The sequence below is a fragment of the Bubalus kerabau genome, chromosome 8 (genome assembly GCF_029407905.1).
Source record: "Bubalus kerabau isolate K-KA32 ecotype Philippines breed swamp buffalo chromosome 8, PCC_UOA_SB_1v2, whole genome shotgun sequence".
Taxonomy (NCBI): domain Eukaryota; kingdom Metazoa; phylum Chordata; class Mammalia; order Artiodactyla; family Bovidae; genus Bubalus; species Bubalus kerabau.
Window position 1 is genome coordinate 70372754 of NC_073631.1, and position 21208 is coordinate 70393961.

At 40.4% G+C, this 21208-nt stretch overlaps 1 protein-coding gene across 1 annotated transcript in view; it reads left to right on the forward strand.

Moving 5' to 3' along the window:
* The window catches only part of CPVL (carboxypeptidase vitellogenic like), a 128128-nt gene that overhangs the window by 78616 nt on the left and 28304 nt on the right, over positions 1-21208 (forward strand). The window contains exons 10-11 of the mRNA XM_055590504.1: positions 619-717; positions 2804-2977. Of these exons, the coding sequence (XP_055446479.1) occupies positions 619-717; positions 2804-2977 (273 nt within the window). The remainder of the gene's footprint in view (positions 1-618; positions 718-2803; positions 2978-21208) is intronic.

The window sequence follows — 21208 nt, forward strand, 5'->3', positions numbered from 1 at the left end:
TCTGCCCCCTCGTACCTGGATGAGTGGTCAGTGGTCATATTACGATAACCCTTCCCCACAAGTCTCACTCTTGCAGTTGGGGCCTTTGGGCCTGCTGCTTTCTCTCCTTGGAGTGTTCTTTTCCTAGATATCACCACTTTTGAACTGTGGTGTTGGAGAAGACTCTTGAGAGTCCCTTGGACTGCCTTGCTTCTTCCCTCCAACAGGTCTTTACTTCAATGCCATCTCTTGAGTGAGACCTGTTCCTCCTCTCTGCAGTGTCCCCTCCACCCAGCACCAGGCACACACACATGCCCTCACACACCCATGACACTTCCTCTTCCCTTTCTCCTTGTTAGTTTTCTCCTTTGCCCTCACTACTCTCTAGTACGCTGCATGTTTTACCTATTAATGCTTGTTTAATGTTCTTTCTGGAATATAAGCATTTTTTATCTGTCTTGTTTGCCACTGTTTCCCCAATGCCTTGGACAGTGTCTATAGCACAGAGAATATGTGCGGTGAATGACTGTTGAATGAAGCAATGTGAGAATGACACAGTTATTGAATAAATGAAAAACAAATGCTTGTACTTATTTACCTACCCTGATGTTTTCCTCAATCTCCTCTCTCCCAACCTAGTTACTGGACCGACTACTAGACGGCGGCTTAATAAGCGAACCTTCTTACTTCCAGAATGTTACAGGATGTTCTAATTACTACAACCTTTTACTGTGCACGGTAATGACAACATTTAAAAAACCATAATAGTGTTTGCTTAAAACTTTTGGCAAAACCAAACTTCCTTAGAATTGGGAAACATTATTGCTGACTTTACACTAGAAAAACATGTCCAAACTATATTGCATTATTTGGTCCACTAATCTATAAGATTTTTTACCTTGCCAATGTTGTATACTGTATAATCTGACCATTGAGAATGTGTGATATTCCAGATAACTCAAAAAGAAAAATCTCTGATTAACACAATTTCCCCCCCAGTAGAGCTTGTTATACAGAAGTTCTTTTGTGAAGGAGAAGGGCCAGGATTGCAACTCTGGGTATCAGGCCCCAGAGCTCCAGGCTTGTAGTGAGTTTCTTGAAAATGCCCACATTATTTGTTCTGTACTTAAGACAGCTTGGATAACCCAAACTGCCAAAGCCTTTATGAAAATATTTGCTTTGTCTTACTTTTAACTTAAGATTTTTAATGCATTTAGTATGGCCCTCACTTTAAGCCCTTTGGAATATTCTCAAAGTATTCAAGTAGTTTCTTTCATAGAAGTATGCCAAAGTTGATGTCTATTGCGTAGCTTTAATCGAATAAGACAAAGGGAGCCAGAGTGGAGATTTGAAATTGTATAATCCAAGTCTAGGGTATATGACTATGCATTCTGTTTTTAAAATTGCCTTATTTATGAACCATTTCATATATAATATATAAAGCTAATTTCAATGGAATTTGCCAATGCTGGGGTTTTGGACTTAGATTTGACCAAGAGAAAAACATTTGCTAGGCAAGAAAGAAGCAAAATTTGTAACTCTATTTTTTTCTTCAAAAGTAATGTATTCACAGTTAGCAAAAAATATTGATGATTCACAAAATTGTTGATTTCAAACTTCAACAGTTTTTTAATTATTTCATAACTTTTTGAAAAATCAGCATTTAGTCCTTTTTTTCCTTTTAGCTTAATGAATCTTACAGAGACTTTAATGCAATGGTTTTAAAAAATAAGGCTCATGGACAAGTTTTCTTTTGATTTATGTCCTTCATAAAGTATCATCTATTTTTACACTTGATATGTTTTTCCTCTTAAATTATGGAATCCCAGGGACAGAGGAGCCTGATGGGCTGCCGTCTATGGGGTTGCACAGAGTCAGACATGACTAACATGACTTAGCAGCAGCAGCAGAGTATTTATTTTGTGTGTGTGTTTTTAATAAACAGCAGAACACGAAAAAGAAATCCTCATCTTTTAATCTACCACATCACCTCCCTGGCTCCTTGTGGTCCATTTCACCTTCTTTCCCAAGAGCCTCCAACAAGGAGCAAATTGTCTTTGATAATCTCACCTCTTCATCTTCCCTGTCTATCTTTGTCGTGAAGGGGGTTTTTAATTGGAGTCACAGATGGCCAATTAGTTACAAAAAGGAAAATCCAGCATTTGCAAGTTGGATATTGGCTCTGAGAGTATCAGATCATCCAGACTTTTTGGATAAAATTTGAAGTGAAGTGAAGTCGCTCAGTCATGTCCAACTCTTTGTGACCCCCTGGACTGTAGCCCACCAGGCTCCTCTGTCCATGGGCTTCTCCAGGCAATAATACTGGAGAGGGTTGCCATTTCCTTCTCCAGGGGATTTTCCCAACCCAGGGATCGAACCCAGGTCTCCTGCATTGCAGGCAGACACTTTAACCTCTGAGCTAAATCTCCTCAAAACCCCCAAGTCAAAATGTTTGGGATGAAGACCTGTTAATAGTCATGTCACATCTTGTTCATTGTGATATGGAAAAGAAAGTGTTAGTCACTCAGTTGCTCCACTGTGTTTGACTTTTTGTGACCCCATAGATTATAGCCCATCAAGTTCCTCTTTCCATGGAATTGTCCAGGCAAGAATACTGGAGTGTGTAGCCATTCCCTTCTCCAGGGGATCTTCCTGACCCAGTGATCAAACCCGGGTCTCCTGCATTACAGGTGGATTCTTTACCACCTGAGCCACCAGGGAACCTTCACTTTGGTATATGTTAGGAAAAATCTGAAGTGCTCCCCAGCATGGTGTTCCCACCCAGTTGTATGTCCTAATGTCTTTTTGATGCCCCTTCTGCCAGGAGCCTGAGGATCAAGGTTACTACGGGAAATTTTTGTCCCTCCCCCATGTGAGACAAGCCATCCACGTGGGAAACCAGACTTTTAGTGATGGAGCCAAAGTTGAAAAGTACTTGCGAGAAGATACAGTCAAGTCAGTGAAACCATGGTTAACTGAAATCATGAATAATTACAAGGTAAGAGGGCTACTTTAGTTGCTAACCATTTTAGGAACTTTTCAGATTACCCAGAGTAGAAGCGATCTTCTTTTACTCGTAATTCAACTCCTACCATTTTTTACTCTTCTGATATCTTACAAATGTAAATAACAACCACTGCATTGTTTGATTTCTTTGAATTAAAAGTTCTTTTTTTTTTCCTTTTAATTAAATCACTTTCCCTTACTAGTTCCTAAAAATGAAATTCTCTTTGGCACATGCCACCTCTCATCATTTCTTGAGAAAAGAGGGATAACAGAGCCAGGAAGATGACTCGCCTAGTGTAAGCCAATTTTCCCCTATTATTGGCTTTATATTATTAATCCCAATGAAGTTAGGGATAAATGAAATCAACTGGTTATTCCAAAAATGCTTTTTGCTTGATAATTGCATTTATTCAGATCACTCAGCCACAGTTTCTTCAGTGTCTACTTCAAGCCAAATGTTGTACTAGGCTGTCAGGTTGAAGTGATGAATGAGACAGTTCAGTTCAGTTCAGTCGCTCAGTCGTGTCCAACTCTTTGCGACCCCATGATTCGCAGCACGCCAAGCCCCCCTGTCCATCACCAACTCCCGGAGTTCACTCAGACTCACGTTCAGACAAGGTCCCTGTTTTGAGGCATGTAGAGTCGAGCACTGTAGTATCTGACTGAGATGTTCTGCCTGACTTGATGCTGAAGGTACCAGAGGTTCAAGCAAAGGAGCTATGACCCCTAGAACTCTCACCGTGAGGGAAGGACTCCACGAGCAGGTGACAGAGAGAAAGTTACCTTGTGCATTTCTTTGCCCTTTCCTTCTCTTCTCACCTCCTCCTCTGATCTTCTAGGACTGTTAGCATTGGTCCTAGGCATGGTTTGGGAACAGCCCGGCAGGGTAAGTATGCTAATGACGGAGAAGATCACCACCAGAGGTGATCTACTTTTTCTCTGTTTCCTGGCAGTGGCAAGAGTAAGGATTGGGATGAAAAAAAAAAACCATGGCAGCCAGTATACCAACACGTGATTTAGACAAATGGTAATCTGTACTCAAGTACTTTATTTCTATCTATCTAAAAAATTGTCCTGATACACTGCTTTTATTTGAACCAGACTCTTTCCTGCCATTTTATGACATAAGGAATACACATTTCAGCAATGTCTATGTAGGGACTGTTCAGTGTACAACCCTTAGTACTGTCCAGGGAATCCTTGGCCTAATGCAACCTTACTAGATTGTAATTCAGAATATGCCCAACCTAAAAGACCTATTTTCTGGTCCTGCCTGTAGTACAAAGAGTTTCAATCCAGTCCCTGGACATACAACTTTTATTCCGAATAATCTAAGGTCAATGGTATGCAGACTCTACAGACCCATTATAAATCTGGAGAACTTGACAAAATACTTTCTAGGCAAGAAAGAGTCTAACTAGATGAGACAGAGAGAAAGTTACCTTGTGCATTTCTTTGCCTTTTCCTTCTCTTTCAACCACTCTTATCTTTGATTCTGCTGGGGAAATGTAGTGAGTGGTCCTTAGTGCTTACCTGCTTGGAGCCTTCTCTGAGCAACTTCCCAGTGCTCTGCTGGTTGTCCTCTTCTCTGAACTCTCTGACCATGTGGCCTCTGCCTTTGGGAGCATGCTTAGCACACGTACTACCATTATGGGCTGTCAGTTGTAGGACCAGCCTCAAGCAGACATCAATAATGCATAAATGAATAAATGGATAATTGAAAAATCAGTTCTTTAAACTAGTGCTATGTCAAAAATATATCTATTAAACTTGTTCATAATTCAGCATATATTTATTACCCACAAATTTATTAAACCAAAAAGAAACCCACATCAGTTTCTGTATAGATTACTTAGCATTTGTGTCTTCAAGGTGAAAACAATTGGCTATAATATTAAGGAATGCACAATGATTTTCTTGAGTAGAGAGTGGAAAAAGAAGTTCCCATGTATATTTTTTGTGCCCTTGGAAGATAGATTTTCTCACTCTGTAAATTTAACTAGATATGATTCCTTTCTCAACCAAGTGAGGATAGCATGGGGCATATAGTTCACTTGATGATGTAAAACTCTTTTGATACTGGCTTATCACCATATAGTGTCCACTTGATTGATGAAGAAGAATATGCTGATTAAAGATGAGCCTGCGTTTTGATATTTAAACATATCTGTCTCTGTTTCCTATGGATCCTAAGCCTGCCAATATGAATCCCAATGAAATCAGAATATTTTCTAAACTTTCAAACTCTCAGTTGCAGAAAAAGAGAATAGATTTGTGATGCAGATAAACTATATTTCCAGAAAGAAAGAGAACAAAGTATGCAGTCAGTCTGAGTGCAGACCAGAAAGCGGCTGCTGCTGGAACAGACTGCATATTCATGGCTAGAGCTGGCATAGGCCACAGGGTAGTGATTATCTTTGGCTTGTCTGTTCATGGTGGTGAACCTCAGTGTGTATGCAGTGGAATCAGAACAACCTAGGCTGGCTTAAAACATTAGTACCCTCGAGGATATATTTATGTAAGACTCAGTACTAATTTGTCATAGAAAATAGTGCACTTGTTTCCATTCATAAGAACATGGAAGTCTTTTTCTAGTACTTGATTCATTTTAGCCAATGTGGAGTATTCTCTGAGGGGCTGAGGAAGACCTTCATTGGTTTCTGGAAACTTATAGAACTCTTCGCAGCACATCAGTTTCTGTGTAGACTATGCGAAGACATAACCCTTTTCTTGTGATGACCTACTTAGGATGTGTACTTAAAGTCATTCTCTTTTCAGTAATTTTAGATATTTGTATGGTAAATTTGAAATATCATATTAGCAGTTCCTAAGACAACTAAAAGGAGAAATAATCTGTTGGACTATTGGAGTTACTGATGATTAAATCAGATCATGGTTAAACATAAATCTTACTAGGAGTAACACAATGTAATCCACTAGTGAATAAAAAATATCAGGCTGAGTTGATCTCATAAATGCAAGAACATTTTTGCATTAGAAGTTCCATCATGTAATATATCACCTAAAACATTGAAAAAATAAAAAAACATTCATCTTAATAGATGCAAAAACTGAATTTGACAAAATCAAAACCCATTTAGGATAAAAGTTAAAAATTTTTTTTATTTATTCATTTATTTATTTGGATGTACCTTGTCTTAGTTGCTGCATGTGGGATCTTAGTTCCCTAACCAGGAACTGATGCTGTAGCTGAAACTCCAATACTTTGGCCACCTGATGCGAAGAACTGACTCATCTGAAAAGACCCTGATGCTGGGAAAGATTGTAGGCGGGAGGAGAAGGGGATGACAGAGGATGAGATGATTGGATGGCATCACTCATCAATAGACATGAGTTTGAGTAAACTCTGCGAGTTGGCAATGGATGAGGAAGCCTGGTGTGCTGCAGCCCATGGGGTCACAAAGACTTGGACACAAGTGAGCAACCAAACTGAACTGAACTGAACCAGGAATGGAACTCTGGACCCCTACATTAGGAGCATGAAGTCTTAGCCACTGGCCACTAGGAAAGTCCCAGGATGAAAGTTTTTAGCAAACTAGGAATAGTGGTATCTATATTAGATTCCTATGCTTGCTGTAATGAATTACCACAATCTTCACGGTGTAAACTACAGAAATTTATTTTCTCACAACCTAGAGGTTAGAAATACGAAGCTACTCTCACTGGGCTGAAAGCAAGGTGTCAGTAGGATGACTCTAATGGGACAATCCATCTGGCTTCTGGTGGCTGTTGGTGTTCCTTGGCTTGTGGGCATATGATTCCAACATCTCCCTCTGTGCTCACATCGCCTTCTCTTCTGTGATCAAACATCCTATTGCCTTCCTCCTGGAAATATTCATGAGGCTGCATTTAGCAACCTCCTGGATAATCTCCCTATCTTAAGATGCTTAAGTTAATCAAATCTGCAAAATATTTATTTTTTAATTAATTAACACTGTATAAGGTGACATTCACTGGTTCCGGTGATTAGGACTAGATATGTTTTAGCAGAGCAGTATTTAGCCTCCCATACTATGAGACTTTCTTGACCTAATAAAAACCTACATGTGTAAAATAGATAGCTAGTGATAAGTTGCTGTATAACACAGGGAGCTCAGCCTGGTGCTGTGTGACGACTAGAGTGGTGGGATGGAGGATTGGAAGGGAGGCCCAAGAGGGAGGGAATACAGGTAAACTTATGGCTGATTCACTTGTTGTACAGCAGAAACCAATACAACATTCCTCCAATTTAAAGAAAAATCCTACTAATAAGCATTATTCTGGTCTATAAACCTTAATATGCATTCTCTTTAAAATCAGGGTTGTAGTGATGCAAACAAATAAAAAATGAAAAGGAGGAAAATCCAATTAATAAAAGTGTAAGAAATAATGGAATAAAAAATTATTATTTGACGAATAGTATAGTAATAATTGTTTCAGGAAAGAATCATCAGTGGATACTAACATCAGTTAGTGAAAGTATGATGAGAATCAGAATATTTACCTGATCTCAAAGTATCCCCTTTCAAAATGTTTATGATGAAAGGGAAAATAGTAACTTTATTATTTTTTTTAATTTTTATTTTATTTTTTAACTTTACAATATTGTACTGGTTTTGCCATATATCGAAATGAATCCGCCACAGATATACATGTGTTCCCCATCCTGAACCCTCCTCCCTCCTCCCTCCCCATACCATACCTCTGGGTCGTCCCAGTGCACCAGCCCCAAGCATCCAGTATCTTGCATCGAACCTGGACTGGTGACTCGTTTCATATATGATATTATACATGTTTCAATGCCATTCTCCCAAATCATCCCACCCTCTCCCTCTCCCACAGAGTCCAAAAGACTGTTCTATACATCAGTGTCTCTTTTGCTGTCTCGTATACAGGGTTATTGTTACCATCTTTCTAAATTCCATATATATGCGTTAGTATACTGTATTGGTGTTTTTCTTTCTGGCTTACTTCACTCTGTATAATAGGCTCCAGTTTCATCCACCTCATTAGAACTGATTCAAATGTATTCTTTTTAATGGCTGAGGAATACTCCATTGTGCATATGTACCACAGCTTTCTTATCCATTCATCTGCTGATGGACATCTAGGTTGCTTCCATGTCCTGGCTATTATAAACACTGCTGCGATGAACATTGGGGTACACGTGTCTCTTTCAACACTTTCTAACACCATACACAAAAATAAACTCAAAATGGATTAAAGATCTAAACGTAAGACCAGAAACTATAAAACTCCTAGAGGAGAACATAGGCAAAACACTCTCCGACATACATCACAGCAGGATCCTCTATGATCCACCTCCCAGAATATTGGAAATAAAAGCAAAAATAAACAAATGGGACCTAATTAAACTTAAAAGCTTCTGCACAACAAAGGAAATTATAAGCAAGATGAAAAGACAGCCTTCAGAATGGGAGAAAATAATAGCAAATGAAGCAACTGACAAACAACTAATCTCAAAAATATACAAGCAACTCCTACAGCTCAATTCCAGAAAAATAAATGACCCAATCAAAAAAAATGGGCCAAAGAACTAAATAGACATTTCTCCAAAGAAGACATACAGATGGCTAACAAACACATGAAAAGATGCTGAACATCACTCATTATCAGAGAAATGCAAATCAAAACCACTATGAGGAAAATAGTCACTTTATAGTGGAGAAACCTGGCACATGAATGTATACGTGCTGTTGCTCAGTTGTGTCCAGCTCTTTGCAACCCCATGGACTGTAGCCCACCAGGCTTCTCTGCCCATGGGATTTTTCAGGCAAGAATATTGGAGTGAGCTGCCATTTCATACTCCAGGGTATCTTCTTGACCCAGGGATCAAACTCAAGTCTTCCACATTGGCAGGCAGATTCTTTACTACTGAGCCACCTGGGAATTCCTGGTGATGGGACAAATCTACATTATGTGTCTCCTGATATGTTATACTGAGGACACAACAATGCTAATGTGTGTTGCCAAAACTGTATAGCAAGGGACTTCCCTGGTGGTCCACTGGTTAAGAATCTACCTGTCAATGCAGGAGACATGGGTTCGATTCCAGGTCAGGGAAGATTCCACATGCCCTGGAGAAACCAAGCCTATATACCACAACTACTGAGGCTGCGTGATAAACCCTGGTGGCTACAACTACTAAGCTCCCCTGCCACAACTACTGAAGCCCTTGTGCCTAAAGCATATGCTCCACAAAAGAAGCCACCCGGATGAGAAGCCCGAGCACCGCGATTAGAGAGTAGCCTCCTCTCACCGCAACTAGAGAAAAGCTGCTCACAGCAACAAAGACACGCCACAACCATAAATAGATAAATAAAAATTTTTAAAAAGAACGCACAGCATGAATTTGATCATGAGACAACAGCAGACAAACTCAAATCAGGGGACAAATTTAGCCACAAAGTAACTGGCTAATGCTTGTCAAAAGGTTATGAAAGAAACACACAGACACATACACACACAAAAACTGAGGGATTAAGGAGACTTTACAACTATATATATATAACATGTGCTTTTTATTGCATCCAGGACCAGAAAAAGTATATTAAGAAACAACTGAAAATTTTTAAAATAAAATTTGTAGCAAGAAAATAGTATTATATCAATGTTAATTTTCTAGTTTTGATGATTATACGATGGTTATTTAAAATGTTAATATTCTGAAGGCTACATAAAGAATCTGCAGGACTTCTTTATATTATTTCTTTAACAACTTTATTGAAAATATATTTCACATACTACAGAATTCAAATTTGTAGTTTTTTAAATACAAATTTTTGCAGCCACCATCACTGTTTAATTTTAGAACATTTTTGTCACATTCCCCCCAAATTCCTTATGCTTTAGGAGTAATTCTCATTTATACACTGTTTGTAAGTAAGTTGTATCCTGATTTTCAAAGTAATAAAATGCAATGGGGGAATGGATAGCTAGGTGGCTAGATAGATAGATTGCTGCTGCTGCTAAGTCACTTCAGTCGTGTCTGACTCTGTGCGACCCCATAGATGGCAGCCCACCAGGCTCCCCCGTCCCTGGGATTCTCCAGGCAAGAACACTGGAGTGGGTTGCCATTTCCTTCTCCAATGCATGAAAGTGAAAAGTGAAAGTGAAGTCGCTCAGTCGTGTCCGACTCTGTGCTACCCCATGGACTGCCATCTACCAGGCTTCTCCGTCCATGGGATTTTCCAGGCAAGAGTACTGGAGTGGGGTGAGATAGATTAGGGCATCTCTAAAGTCCAGGAAATATAGCCCATATCCTGTAAAAGCTATTGGCTTTAACTCCCTTGCTCTTTGTAGAAGTCCCCTAGTCCTCCTTAGTACTTTTTGATAAAGAGGTTACACATTTTTATTATGAAGATTCTTGCTAAAGATTCTGAATATGTTTTCAACCTCCTTTTTCTGTTTGGCTACAGTTCTTACCTGTGTAAAAATATACTCTTTTCAAAGACTAAAGAGTACATGAGAGAGATAGGGAGAATGTGATTGTGTATGAATGTGTGTGGTATATTTCCTGTATGAAACTATTATTTCAAAAAAACTGGAGCTACAGCTATATACATAGAGGCCATTTGTATCCAAAGCAAAACATTGCCCTTGGATTGAGATTGCCGTTGTTGCTAAATTGTCTGCAAGGCCACTGCAGTTTTAAGAAGGACCATCTCCAAAGGCCAATACCTCCATATGCTTTTGCTTTTAAAGGTTAAATTGCCCTTGGGTAGGGCTTAGTTTGCTGTGTTTAAAAGTTCATCTTGTCAGGAAATTGTAAATATAAAGTTACATTTCCCTGTCACTTATCATTCTGCAGCTCATTAAGTTTCAACTAATTGCATCTTCAGAATTCAGAATCTTAGAGTTTCTCAGCTTTACCACCAGACTGAAATCTTAACACCCAGGTCGTTAGAATTTTATTTACTTATCCTAGGCTATCAAAAGATCTTAGTTTAGAAACCAGCAATTCCTGGTTAATGGATGTGACTCAGGACTTTGAAAGGTAAATATTTCTAGTAATCTAACTCGTTTTAGCAGTCATTCTAATTGCTTGTGGCATTTTCCTTAATAACATTTTCTGATGGCAAAATGTCTATGGTAATATTGCCAGGAAATTAGATTTGGTAAATGTCTAGCATACCAATAAAAATTTAACACTTAAATGGGCCTGATTCTTCAGCAGCTAAATTGGACTCTGAGCTTTTGTCACACTATGATGACCATAATCTGATGTGATCACTTTTCTTCCAAACCCTTTGAAGACCTTAAGGAGAATGCCAGTACCATTCTGTGAAAGACTTCTGTGAGGAGGGACTAATTCTTAGAGAAGCATAGCAGAGGAGAGGGAAGCTAATCCTGAGACATTTGCTTTATGTAATCATACTATCGATAAGGAATGATCACTTGGCAGGCAAATAAAAAGTGTACATTTGAAAATCAGTTTTACTGCAGAGTTCCTCGCAAATTACTTTCACCTATTTTAGTTATAATTCAAGTCAAGAGTAGCATTAACTTTTTTTATTTAATGAGGCATGCTTCTTCTAGGCCTCTTTGATTTTTAAGCATTTCAGTGAATAAAGGGGAAAAGAATACCCATAAATTATTTTTTCTTTTATTACCCATAAATTATTAAACAGACTTTGATTTCATCCCAAATTGCCATGCTAGTGCCAAACACCTTTTCTTGTTTGTCCTTTAAATTAATGTTGGGATGAAATATGCAAATAACAACCAGCATATATTTTTATTTACTCTTACTTATTTTTTTAAGACATTTGATAATTCTACTGTGTGAATTGGCATATTTTAAATTGATTAGCTTGGTGAGCATGTCATCATTTTGTTGTTGTTGTTCATTCACTCAGTTGGGTCTGACTGTTTGCAACCCCATGGACTGTAGCATGCCAAGTTTCCCTGTCCTTCACCATCTCCCAGAGTTTGCTCACACTCATGTCCATTGAGTCAGTGATGCCATCCAACCACCTCATCCTCTGTCACCCCCTTCTCCTCCTGCCCTCAATCTTTCCCAGCATCAGGGTATTTTCCAACGAATCAGCTCTTTGCATCAGGTGGCCAGAATATTGGAGCTTTAGCATCAGTCCCTCCAATGAATATTCCTGGATGATTTCTTTTAGGATTGACTGGTTTGATCTCTCTGCAGTCCAAGGGACTCTCAAGAGTCTTCTCCAGCACCATAATTCAAAGGCATCAGTTCTTCAGTGCTCAGCCTTCTTTATGGTCCAGCTTCTTTATGGTCATATCTGTACTTGACTACTGGAAAACCCATCGCTTTGACTGTATGGATCTTTGTCGGCAAAGTGATGTCTCTGCTTTTTAATACACTCATAATTTTGGCAAGGCTTAATTTTGTTGCATTCAAAGGTACCTCATGCTGAAAACATTAGAAGGTACATTTGTGATTTATGGCAACATAAAAGTGGAATTTAATCTTGAGCCATCTAAATACAGCGGAGTGAGGGTGGTAAGAGAAGAAAGATATTAAATGCTGATACCATTGGTTATGTAGATTCCAAGGACCTAAAAATCAGCAAGCTTAGAAATGCACATTTAAATCCAGTTGCTGTGAAATTCAGTTGTTATGAAACACAAGCAATTACATCAGTTGACTTTACTTTGAAAAGATGAATTTGGAAAGAGTGAGAGGAGTATTGCTTTCCGGACACAGTGAGGACTCCTTCTTGTGAATAGAAGTCACCATGCTGCAGTAGCTTCTCAGTCTTTACTCCTTGTGTCTTGGTAAAACAGAAGATGCTTAGTGATGGTAACACATTCCAACCGATTGGACCACTGGACACCAATGGTCTTCAAAGCAGTGTGTGCCCACCACCATACCCTGGGTCATGGGAGGGAAAAGTGTGTACATTAATATTTTTTAAAGGAAATTTAAAAGTAAGCATTATTTATGTTTAATAGATGGATTGGCACTAGGGTACTTATTTATCTCTGTGATAGTCACATTAGATGTGATAGAGCCAGAGTGCAAAGCCAGGATTTGGATTTGGGTTTTGGTTTTTCTAATCATAGTCATCATCATTTAAGTCCATTTGCCACAAAATCTGACTCCAGGTGCAGTATTCTGACTGCTGTTTCCTCTCCTTCCCTGTAAATGTGAGTAACTTAATCCGGTGGCTGTTGGCCTTGGCCTTTTGGTCCAGTAGGGAAAGCAGCATTTGCATACTTCTCACCACCTGAGGAAGCTGCAATCGCAACCTCTAGGGCTTTTCCCACAGGCTTTTCACCACTGAATTTGCCTGCCCTGCTTTGTAGAAGTGATCTAACCATGCCCTCGTCATGGGGCAGCCTGTGCCATCTCCTTGCTTATTATGAGTGTGAGCAGCTTCTAATATTGTCAGGTAAACAGTGCTTCAGCACAGCATTCCTGTGCGGAATGACATGACTGATTGAAAGCCAGAAGGACCTTTAACCAAGCTTTCAAAAAATTGCTCTGAGCAGGAGCCCTTGACTACCTTTGTCTTGATTTTCCTCACCTTGTGCTCTGTTCACTCTGCATATTCACATCTGTTTCTTCAGCATCTCAGCAGTCCACATTGAGTGATAATGATAATGTCAGGGAACAGGGAGCTGGCAAGGGGACTGATGGCAAGAGGTTTTCCTGCAGCTCCTGTCTATTTCTGCTGGAACTAAAAGTGCTTCCGCCTGCCAATGCCGGAGACACAGATTCAATCCCTGGGTCAGGAAGATCCCCTGGAAGAGGAAATGGCAACTCACTCCAGTGTTCTTGCCTGGAAAATTCCATGGACAGAGGAGCCTGGTGGGCTACAGTCCAAGGGGTCACGCAGAATCGGACATGACTGAGCATAACACAACCAATAACAATAGGTGAGAGGTGATGTCAGAGGTGAGGGGATCGGAAAGGGGTATGAGAACAGGCCCTAAAACAAGCTGAGCAAAAGGCCCCCTAGAGTGGGCCCCCAGAACTCTTCAAATGAGACAAAAATATTCTGGACATTATTAAAGGTCATTTTAAGTGTGATGTTCTGGGTAGTTAAACGTTTTTCTCAGATCCCTGGATTGGAGTGATGGCTTAGTGGATTATTTTCAAGTTGGCTTTACTTATTGTTCCATTCTAAAAGCAACTAAAGTATTTAGAGTGAAGTTGCAAGTTAATTCCATTTCAAGTTAAGTTACATGAAATTAAAAGATACTTGCTCCTTGGAAGGCAAGCTGTGACAACCTAGAAAGCATGTTAAAAAGCAGAGACGTCACTTTGCCAACAAAAGTCCATATCGTCAAAACTACTGGTTTTTCCAGTAGTCATCTACGGATGTGAGAATTGGACCATAAAGAAGGCTGAGTGCCAGAGAAATGATGCTTTTGAATTGTGGTGCTGGAGAAGACTGCTGAGAATCCCCTGGACTGCAAGGAGATCAAACCTGTCAATCCTAAAGGAAATCAACCCTGAATATTCATCTAAGGAACTGATGCTGAAGCTAAAACTCCAATACCTTGGCCACCTAATGCAAAGAGCCAACTCACTAGAAAAGACCCTGATGCTGGGCAAGATTGAGGGTAGGAGGAGAAGGGGGTGACAGAGGATGAGATTGTTGGATAGCATCACTGACTCAATGAACATGAGTTTGAGCAAACTTCGGTAGATAGTGAAGGACTGAGAAGCCTGATGGGCTGCAGTCCATGGGGTCACAAAGTCTGACACAACTTAGCAACTAAACAACACCAAAAGTTGCAAGAAAGCAGAAATAACTTTCTTTGACAGAAAGACATTTTATTTGTGTTATCGAGGGACACTCACTCAAGCTGCCTGCCCCACTTTCATTCTTCACTCATCTTGGCAGAACCAACTGGTAGGAGAACAGCAGGAACACTGTAAGAGTGTTTTTTCCAAATTCGTTTTTTCTCTCTCTTTCTTTCTTTGTCTTCCTTAAACCTGGAAGCCAAATTTGTCTCATTTGAAGAACGACTTGGTTGCAGAAATGACTGCTGTTTCATTCAATGGTTGCATTATTTTTCTGTCAAGTCTCCTCCAGGGGGGCTCTGGGGACTCTGGCTTCCAGAGTATTGCTGCATTATATCTCCGCGAAGTCACCAGGAACTCAGAGGCCCCAAAGTGCAAACAATGGGCGACTGGGGCCCAGGCATTGTCCCTGGAAGGATGACAAGTCATCCTCCAGTGGCGAACATTGCTAAACATTATACTCCATAGCTGAGATTGTTTTTCTTTTGCAGCTGAGTTTTTGAGAAACCCTTGGGAATTGCCCTGGGTTGAGTTGGATATTAGTGAAATTAATTCTCAGCTATTCAGGAGAAAGTTACTGTAGGTGGGTCATGCTAATTGCTCCAGGCAGAAAGAACTCCCCGGTATGTTGGGATTTGTAATAGAAGAATGATAAGTAAAGCAGCCAGAAGAGGAAGTGTGGAGGGCTGCTTTGTAGGAGTTTCATTGATTTAGCATCTGTAAGGAAAGTTTATTTTTAAAAAAAATTCTTTTTTTTTTATTAGTGAACAGGAGAACATTCAAAACTAAGACAGATAGCAGCCAACTGGGAATGCTGTGCAGTTTGGAATAGCTTAGGCTGCTGTTCAATCATTTCCCCAAACAGGAAACCACAAAATGTTAGAGATTAAGGTCACTGGATCATTGGGAAAAGAGCATAACTTTGTCTGCAAAGTATTATGGTGGATTGTAAATGGGCCAAAATATAAGCATAAATCTTTCGTCTAAAAATGTAACAACAAAAATCCAGCCTTCTCGCAAAAGCTCGGTTTGCTTTCCTGTTGTACCAAGAGACTGAAGCCTCCTCCTGTGGCATTTCTGTAATTTTCCTAATAAGTAGAGGAGTAATTGGGGAAATAAAGAGAAATGCTTTGTATGGTCTGTCATCAATACATGTGTTTCGGTTTGGATTTTTAAAAACGGTTCAAGTTTAGATCAGAAAGTGGCCCTTGTGTGATTTATTTTCAATCTTAAGCTTTAATATGGGTGACAGTGAAAATATAACAAAATGCACATTTATATACATTTCTGCCCCAAACCCCTTCTTTCAAGTGTTTGGTTATACGCACGCTAAGTTGCTTCAGTCGTGTCCGACTCTGTACGACCCCATGGACTGTAGCCCGCCAGGCTCCTCTGTCCAAGGGATTCTCCAGGCAAGAGTCCTGGAGTGGGTTGCCATTGCCTCCTCCAAGTTTGGTTGCATAGGAACCATTAAAAGCACAGGTATCTTTTTTCTCCTTTGAGTGTCATGTGCCCCTCCCACCAACTTAACTTAAAGTCAAAATCTGAGTTTAGAGGCTGTGAGTTCTTCTTAGATGAGTCAGCAAGTAAACCGGTCTGTAGATATCTATAGTTGACACAGTTGGTTGTTTTATGTCTGCCTGGAAAATATTTATCCTTCAGAAGCATTTACTAAGTAAAATAAGGATTAATCTGATTGTGTTCACTGGATTTTTCCTAGAGGGAGGTTTCCTTGCTGAGAGAAGTTAAATTACGAAGAAACTACTGACTTATGTACGTGCAGAACCTGAAAAGTTTATGCTTTGGAATATTAAAATGAGTAGATTTGAGAAAGATTAAAGTGAAACTGACTTTTTTAACTCCTCTTTTTAAGGAAAACTTATAGAATGAAAGAATAACCTGCTCTTCTTCCTCTGATTATTCACTCTTTTGAAAAGTTTTTTAAAATCTAGGGTTATTAGGAGGACAGGAGGCACATCTTTTCATGTCTGTTCTCTTGGTGCCCAATCCTTTGGCTCTCCGTGAAAGTCAAAGTCAAGTGCTCAGTCGTGTCTGATTCTTTGCGATCCTTTGGACTACACAGTCCATGGAATTCCAGGCGAGAATACTGGAGTGGGTAGCCGTTCCCTTCTCCAGGGGATCTTCTCAACCCAGGGATCGAAACCAGGTCTCTCACACTGCAGGCAGATTCTTTCCCAGTTGAGCCACCAGACTAAATAGAAATTTCATGGGAGCAGATTAAGCAAATACTTGCCATGTATAAGTGAGCACACACTCCTTTCTCTAACTCAGACCAAAGCCCACTTCCCTTCCATTTCAGATGGAAGTGAAACTTCGCTGCCTATGGATCCAGGAAGGAAATAAAATAAATGCGTAGTGTTGGACTGTGACATACTGATCTTTCTTTTCTATCTCTGACAGAGACATGGATACAGAGGAATATCTTTCTCTCTTCTAAGAACAACAGTAGCATAAGCACTGAATAAATGACAGCTGCTCTTGCACCCTGCTGGGGGTGGAGGGAGACACTCAGGAAGGGGAGGACTGTGTCTTAGGGGGACAACTGCTGCCCAACCTTTGCCCCTAGTAGCCAGGTGGAAATATGGGCCAGTGTGGTCCGGTCTCCCAGTATTTAAATGCCAGCATCTAATTACAAAAACAACAACAACACCCTGTGGACTAGATGGATATGTCTGCAAGCTAAATGTAGGCCCCTGGCAGCCAATTTAAAACTTTTGCACTCCACTATGGAAGTTTATTTTTCAGAGTATTCTTGATATAAAGTAACAAAAGCATGAATGAAACCTTGCTTTTCAGGTTACAGGATATTTTTACATCTTGTATCCCATTTGGTCCTCCCAAGAACTAGGATATTCCATTTCACAGAATACAAAAACTAAGGCTCAGAATGGATAGATGACATCTCCAGGGTCACTCAGTAGCCCAGGCTTTGGGAAGCTGAGCCAGGTCTGGAGCTCAAGGCGCCTTTCTGCAGGTGTCATAATAACTTTTATAAGCCCCTAATGTTTGTTTCATCAAATTGATGCTTTCGTGCAGTTATGTTAGAACTCCCACATCCTAGGAGTTATTCTAACTCTTACTTACATCCTAAATCACAATTATAATTCACAGGCAACATCTCACTTGGAAATAATGAATGTATTTGAATAGCTATGTTGAATTATTCTAATGTGATGATAATAATAGCCAGTATTAACTGAACACTCACTATCTGCCTGGGATATGGACAGCTTTACATGCATTATGTTATGTAATTCTCCCAATGACCTTCCCTCATAGATGTTTCTCTTCTATCCATTTTACAAATGAGGAAACTGAGCTCTAGACAGGCTAAGTAACTTAATATCAAGATAATCTTGCAAGTAAGTGGCAGAGCTCAGTTCATACCCAGCCACAGGGCCTGTGCTCTTATTCTAAACATGTAGCCTTCATTCCAAAGAGTCATTCTTACATGTACGTGTGCTCCTTGCATGTGTAATTACAAATAAAGAACAAACTACCTGTTCTGTGTCCTCTGAGCAGGGGGTGGTGGTAGTGACTAAGGCAGGGTGGAAGAGGGGTTAGAAGCACACAGTTTGGATTCAGGCAGATCTGAACTTGATCCATGTCACCAGTTGGCTCACTTCCCTACACCTCTGTCCCTTTGTTCCTAAAATGGATAAATAAGACCTGCCTTTGAGGGGTATTGTGAAATCACGGATGTAAAATGCTTAGCACAGTTCCTGCAGCATGGTAAGAATGAGAGCATTCTATTAATATTATTCCAAAATGTCCCATTAAAAGCTATAATCTTAACCATACTTTTCTAGCATTTCAAGTATGGGGAAATTCCTTGGGATCTTGAATCCCATGCTATAAAATTAAGGATTCCTTTCAAAGGGTAATTTATAGACTTATGGCTCTGACTATCAAGAAAAGACTGCTGAGACACCATGCCCAATGTGTGTAAAATTAGTCTTGAAAGGCATGTTATTTCATGCATTTGAGTTCGTAGAGTTCAGATTTACCCTGCCTGGGTTCCCTCCTACTGTCGGCCTTTGTCAGAAAGAGTGAAATTGGCAACCAAGTATTTGACACAGAAAGACCATCTGAATACTCTGAAGGTTTGTTTTAGAAGAAGTGTTTTTTTGAGTCAGTCTTCCCAGTCATTATCACATTATCAACCTAGTTGGAAAGGAGGAGGACTCTATTTACCTAACTCCCCCAATTTGTGTCCTGTGCTGTGCTTAGAACCCTGTTCACATTTTCTCATTAATTCTCACTACAGTAAGATGTAGGTCTGACATCTACATGTCCAGAAAAGGGAACCACAACTCATGGAGGGTGAGCCATGTGCCCAGGGACCCCCAGTCACTTCCTGCTGTGGCATGTGAGGCACGGGTCCAATGATGTGTGAGTTTGGATTTCATGCTTTTAGCAACAGCAGCAACTCTGGTTACTTGAAGCACAAAAGGAACTGATCAGTAGACAGGATATGTCACAGAATTCATGAACAAACCAAAGAACTGGCATGAGGAAAGATAGGGCCCGGGAAAAATTCTGGGACTCAAGGTAGCAAAATTAATGGACAGACTCATCAGGGACCCTTGTGTCACTACTCACAATCCAAAGTCTAGGGAAAGAGCATTTGAGGGTCCTGGCTTAGGTCACATGCTCATCCCTTGCATGGAGGAGGAAGGACACTGATGGACAGCCTTCACGAGCCTCCCTTGAGGGAATGGCAGTACAGTTACCAGGAGACAGGCGAGTGGACCTAAGCAAGCCAAGATGGCCGACAGTCACTATACAGCGCTGCAGAATCCGTTAAAGAGTGCAGTCGACTACACCCTGTAAGTGTTGATATGTCTTATGGGGTATTGGCACTATGCAAGAGCTGTGGGTGCACCAGTGGCTAGGAGGGCTCCATTCTCCACAAGCTGAGGCTCCTCCATAGCTGCTTAATCACGGCCACTCCCTGCAACAGAAGTGAGGTGTCAGTCGGCAGCTGAGTAATGTCCTTGCACACATCCTGGTTCATAGAGCCAAAGTTACAGAGAGATGTTGGACAAACAGACTTGAGATTGTTTCTAAACTGGACCCGTGAACTATGTCTCCTTCCCCAGTGACTGTTTCCTACAGCTTGAGTAGCACTAGACACGGAGATGTGGGGAGTCAGTAAATGCTTGTCGGTTTGTGGGAATTCAATTCCTGTCTTACAGTGTTCTAGAAAGAAATTTGGAAGACTGGGATCTAGGATGCTTTCTGGCACCTCGCTGTGTCCCAGTAAAGTAGGACCTCCAATTTATGGTAAAGTGGAGGTGGGCCTTATAATACTTCTCATCCCCACCCTGTGAAGCTAGATGAAAATAAAGCCATTATACACATGAAAACACTTTGAAAAGTAAAGAACATAATGAAAATGATTGTATCACCTGTTCCTAGTAAAAAACAGAGATGATTGTAATCCAAATCACCTAGTGCCATCTCTTGTACATGCTTGAATTCTGGAATGAGTTTTTAAGATCATCTCTTGATTGGTGGCTCAGATGATAAAGAATCTGCCTGCAATGCAGGAGACCCAGGTTTGATCCCTGGGGTGGGAAGATCCCCTGGAGAAGGAAATGGCAAGCCACTCGAGTATTCTAGCCTGGAGAATCCCATGGACAGTGGAGCCTGGTGGGCTACAATCCATGTGGTCACGAAGAGTCGGACACGACTGAGCAAAGAACACTTTCACTTTCACTTCATGATTGAACTCAAGTTATGCTGTTTACCTAGTTGTCATAAAAAAAATAAACTGATATCTGGTAACACTTGAGTCAGCAGAAGTTACTCCTCAATAAAACACATCTTTTGCCAAACGAGGTTCCCAAACTCTTAGTGTTATTGTTTTTTGTTTTTTAATGTTTTCATTATGGAAGCATCCTAACCACATATACCCTCCAAACCTAGAAAAGAGTCAAGTTAAATCACTCATACTTTGATTACCTTAACTGCTCTTTTGTTTTCTTTTGTATTCTTTTCCCAAGTTTGAAGCATCTTTTTAAAATGTAGTAATTATAGAGCTTCTGTATAGAGTAATTATGGGCTTCCCTGGTGGCTCAGATAGTAAAGAATCTGCCTGCAATGTGGGGGACCTCAGTTCGATCCCCGGGTTGGGAAGAGCCCCTGGAGGAAGGCATGACAACCTACTCTAGTATTCTTGCCTGGAGAATCCCATGGACAAAGGAGCCTGGTGGGCTACAGTCCATGGGGTTGTAAAGAGTTGGACATGACTGAGCGACTAAGAACACAGACACAATTATACAGCAGCAACAGTGTTCTTGCCTGGAGAATCCCAGGGACAGAGGAGCCTGGTGGGCTGCCGTCTATGGGGTCACACAGAGTCGGACACGACTGAAGCGACCTAGCAGCAGCAGCAGCAGCAACAGTGGGATCATAGTTTTTCATTGGTTTTTTAATAAAAAGTATTTT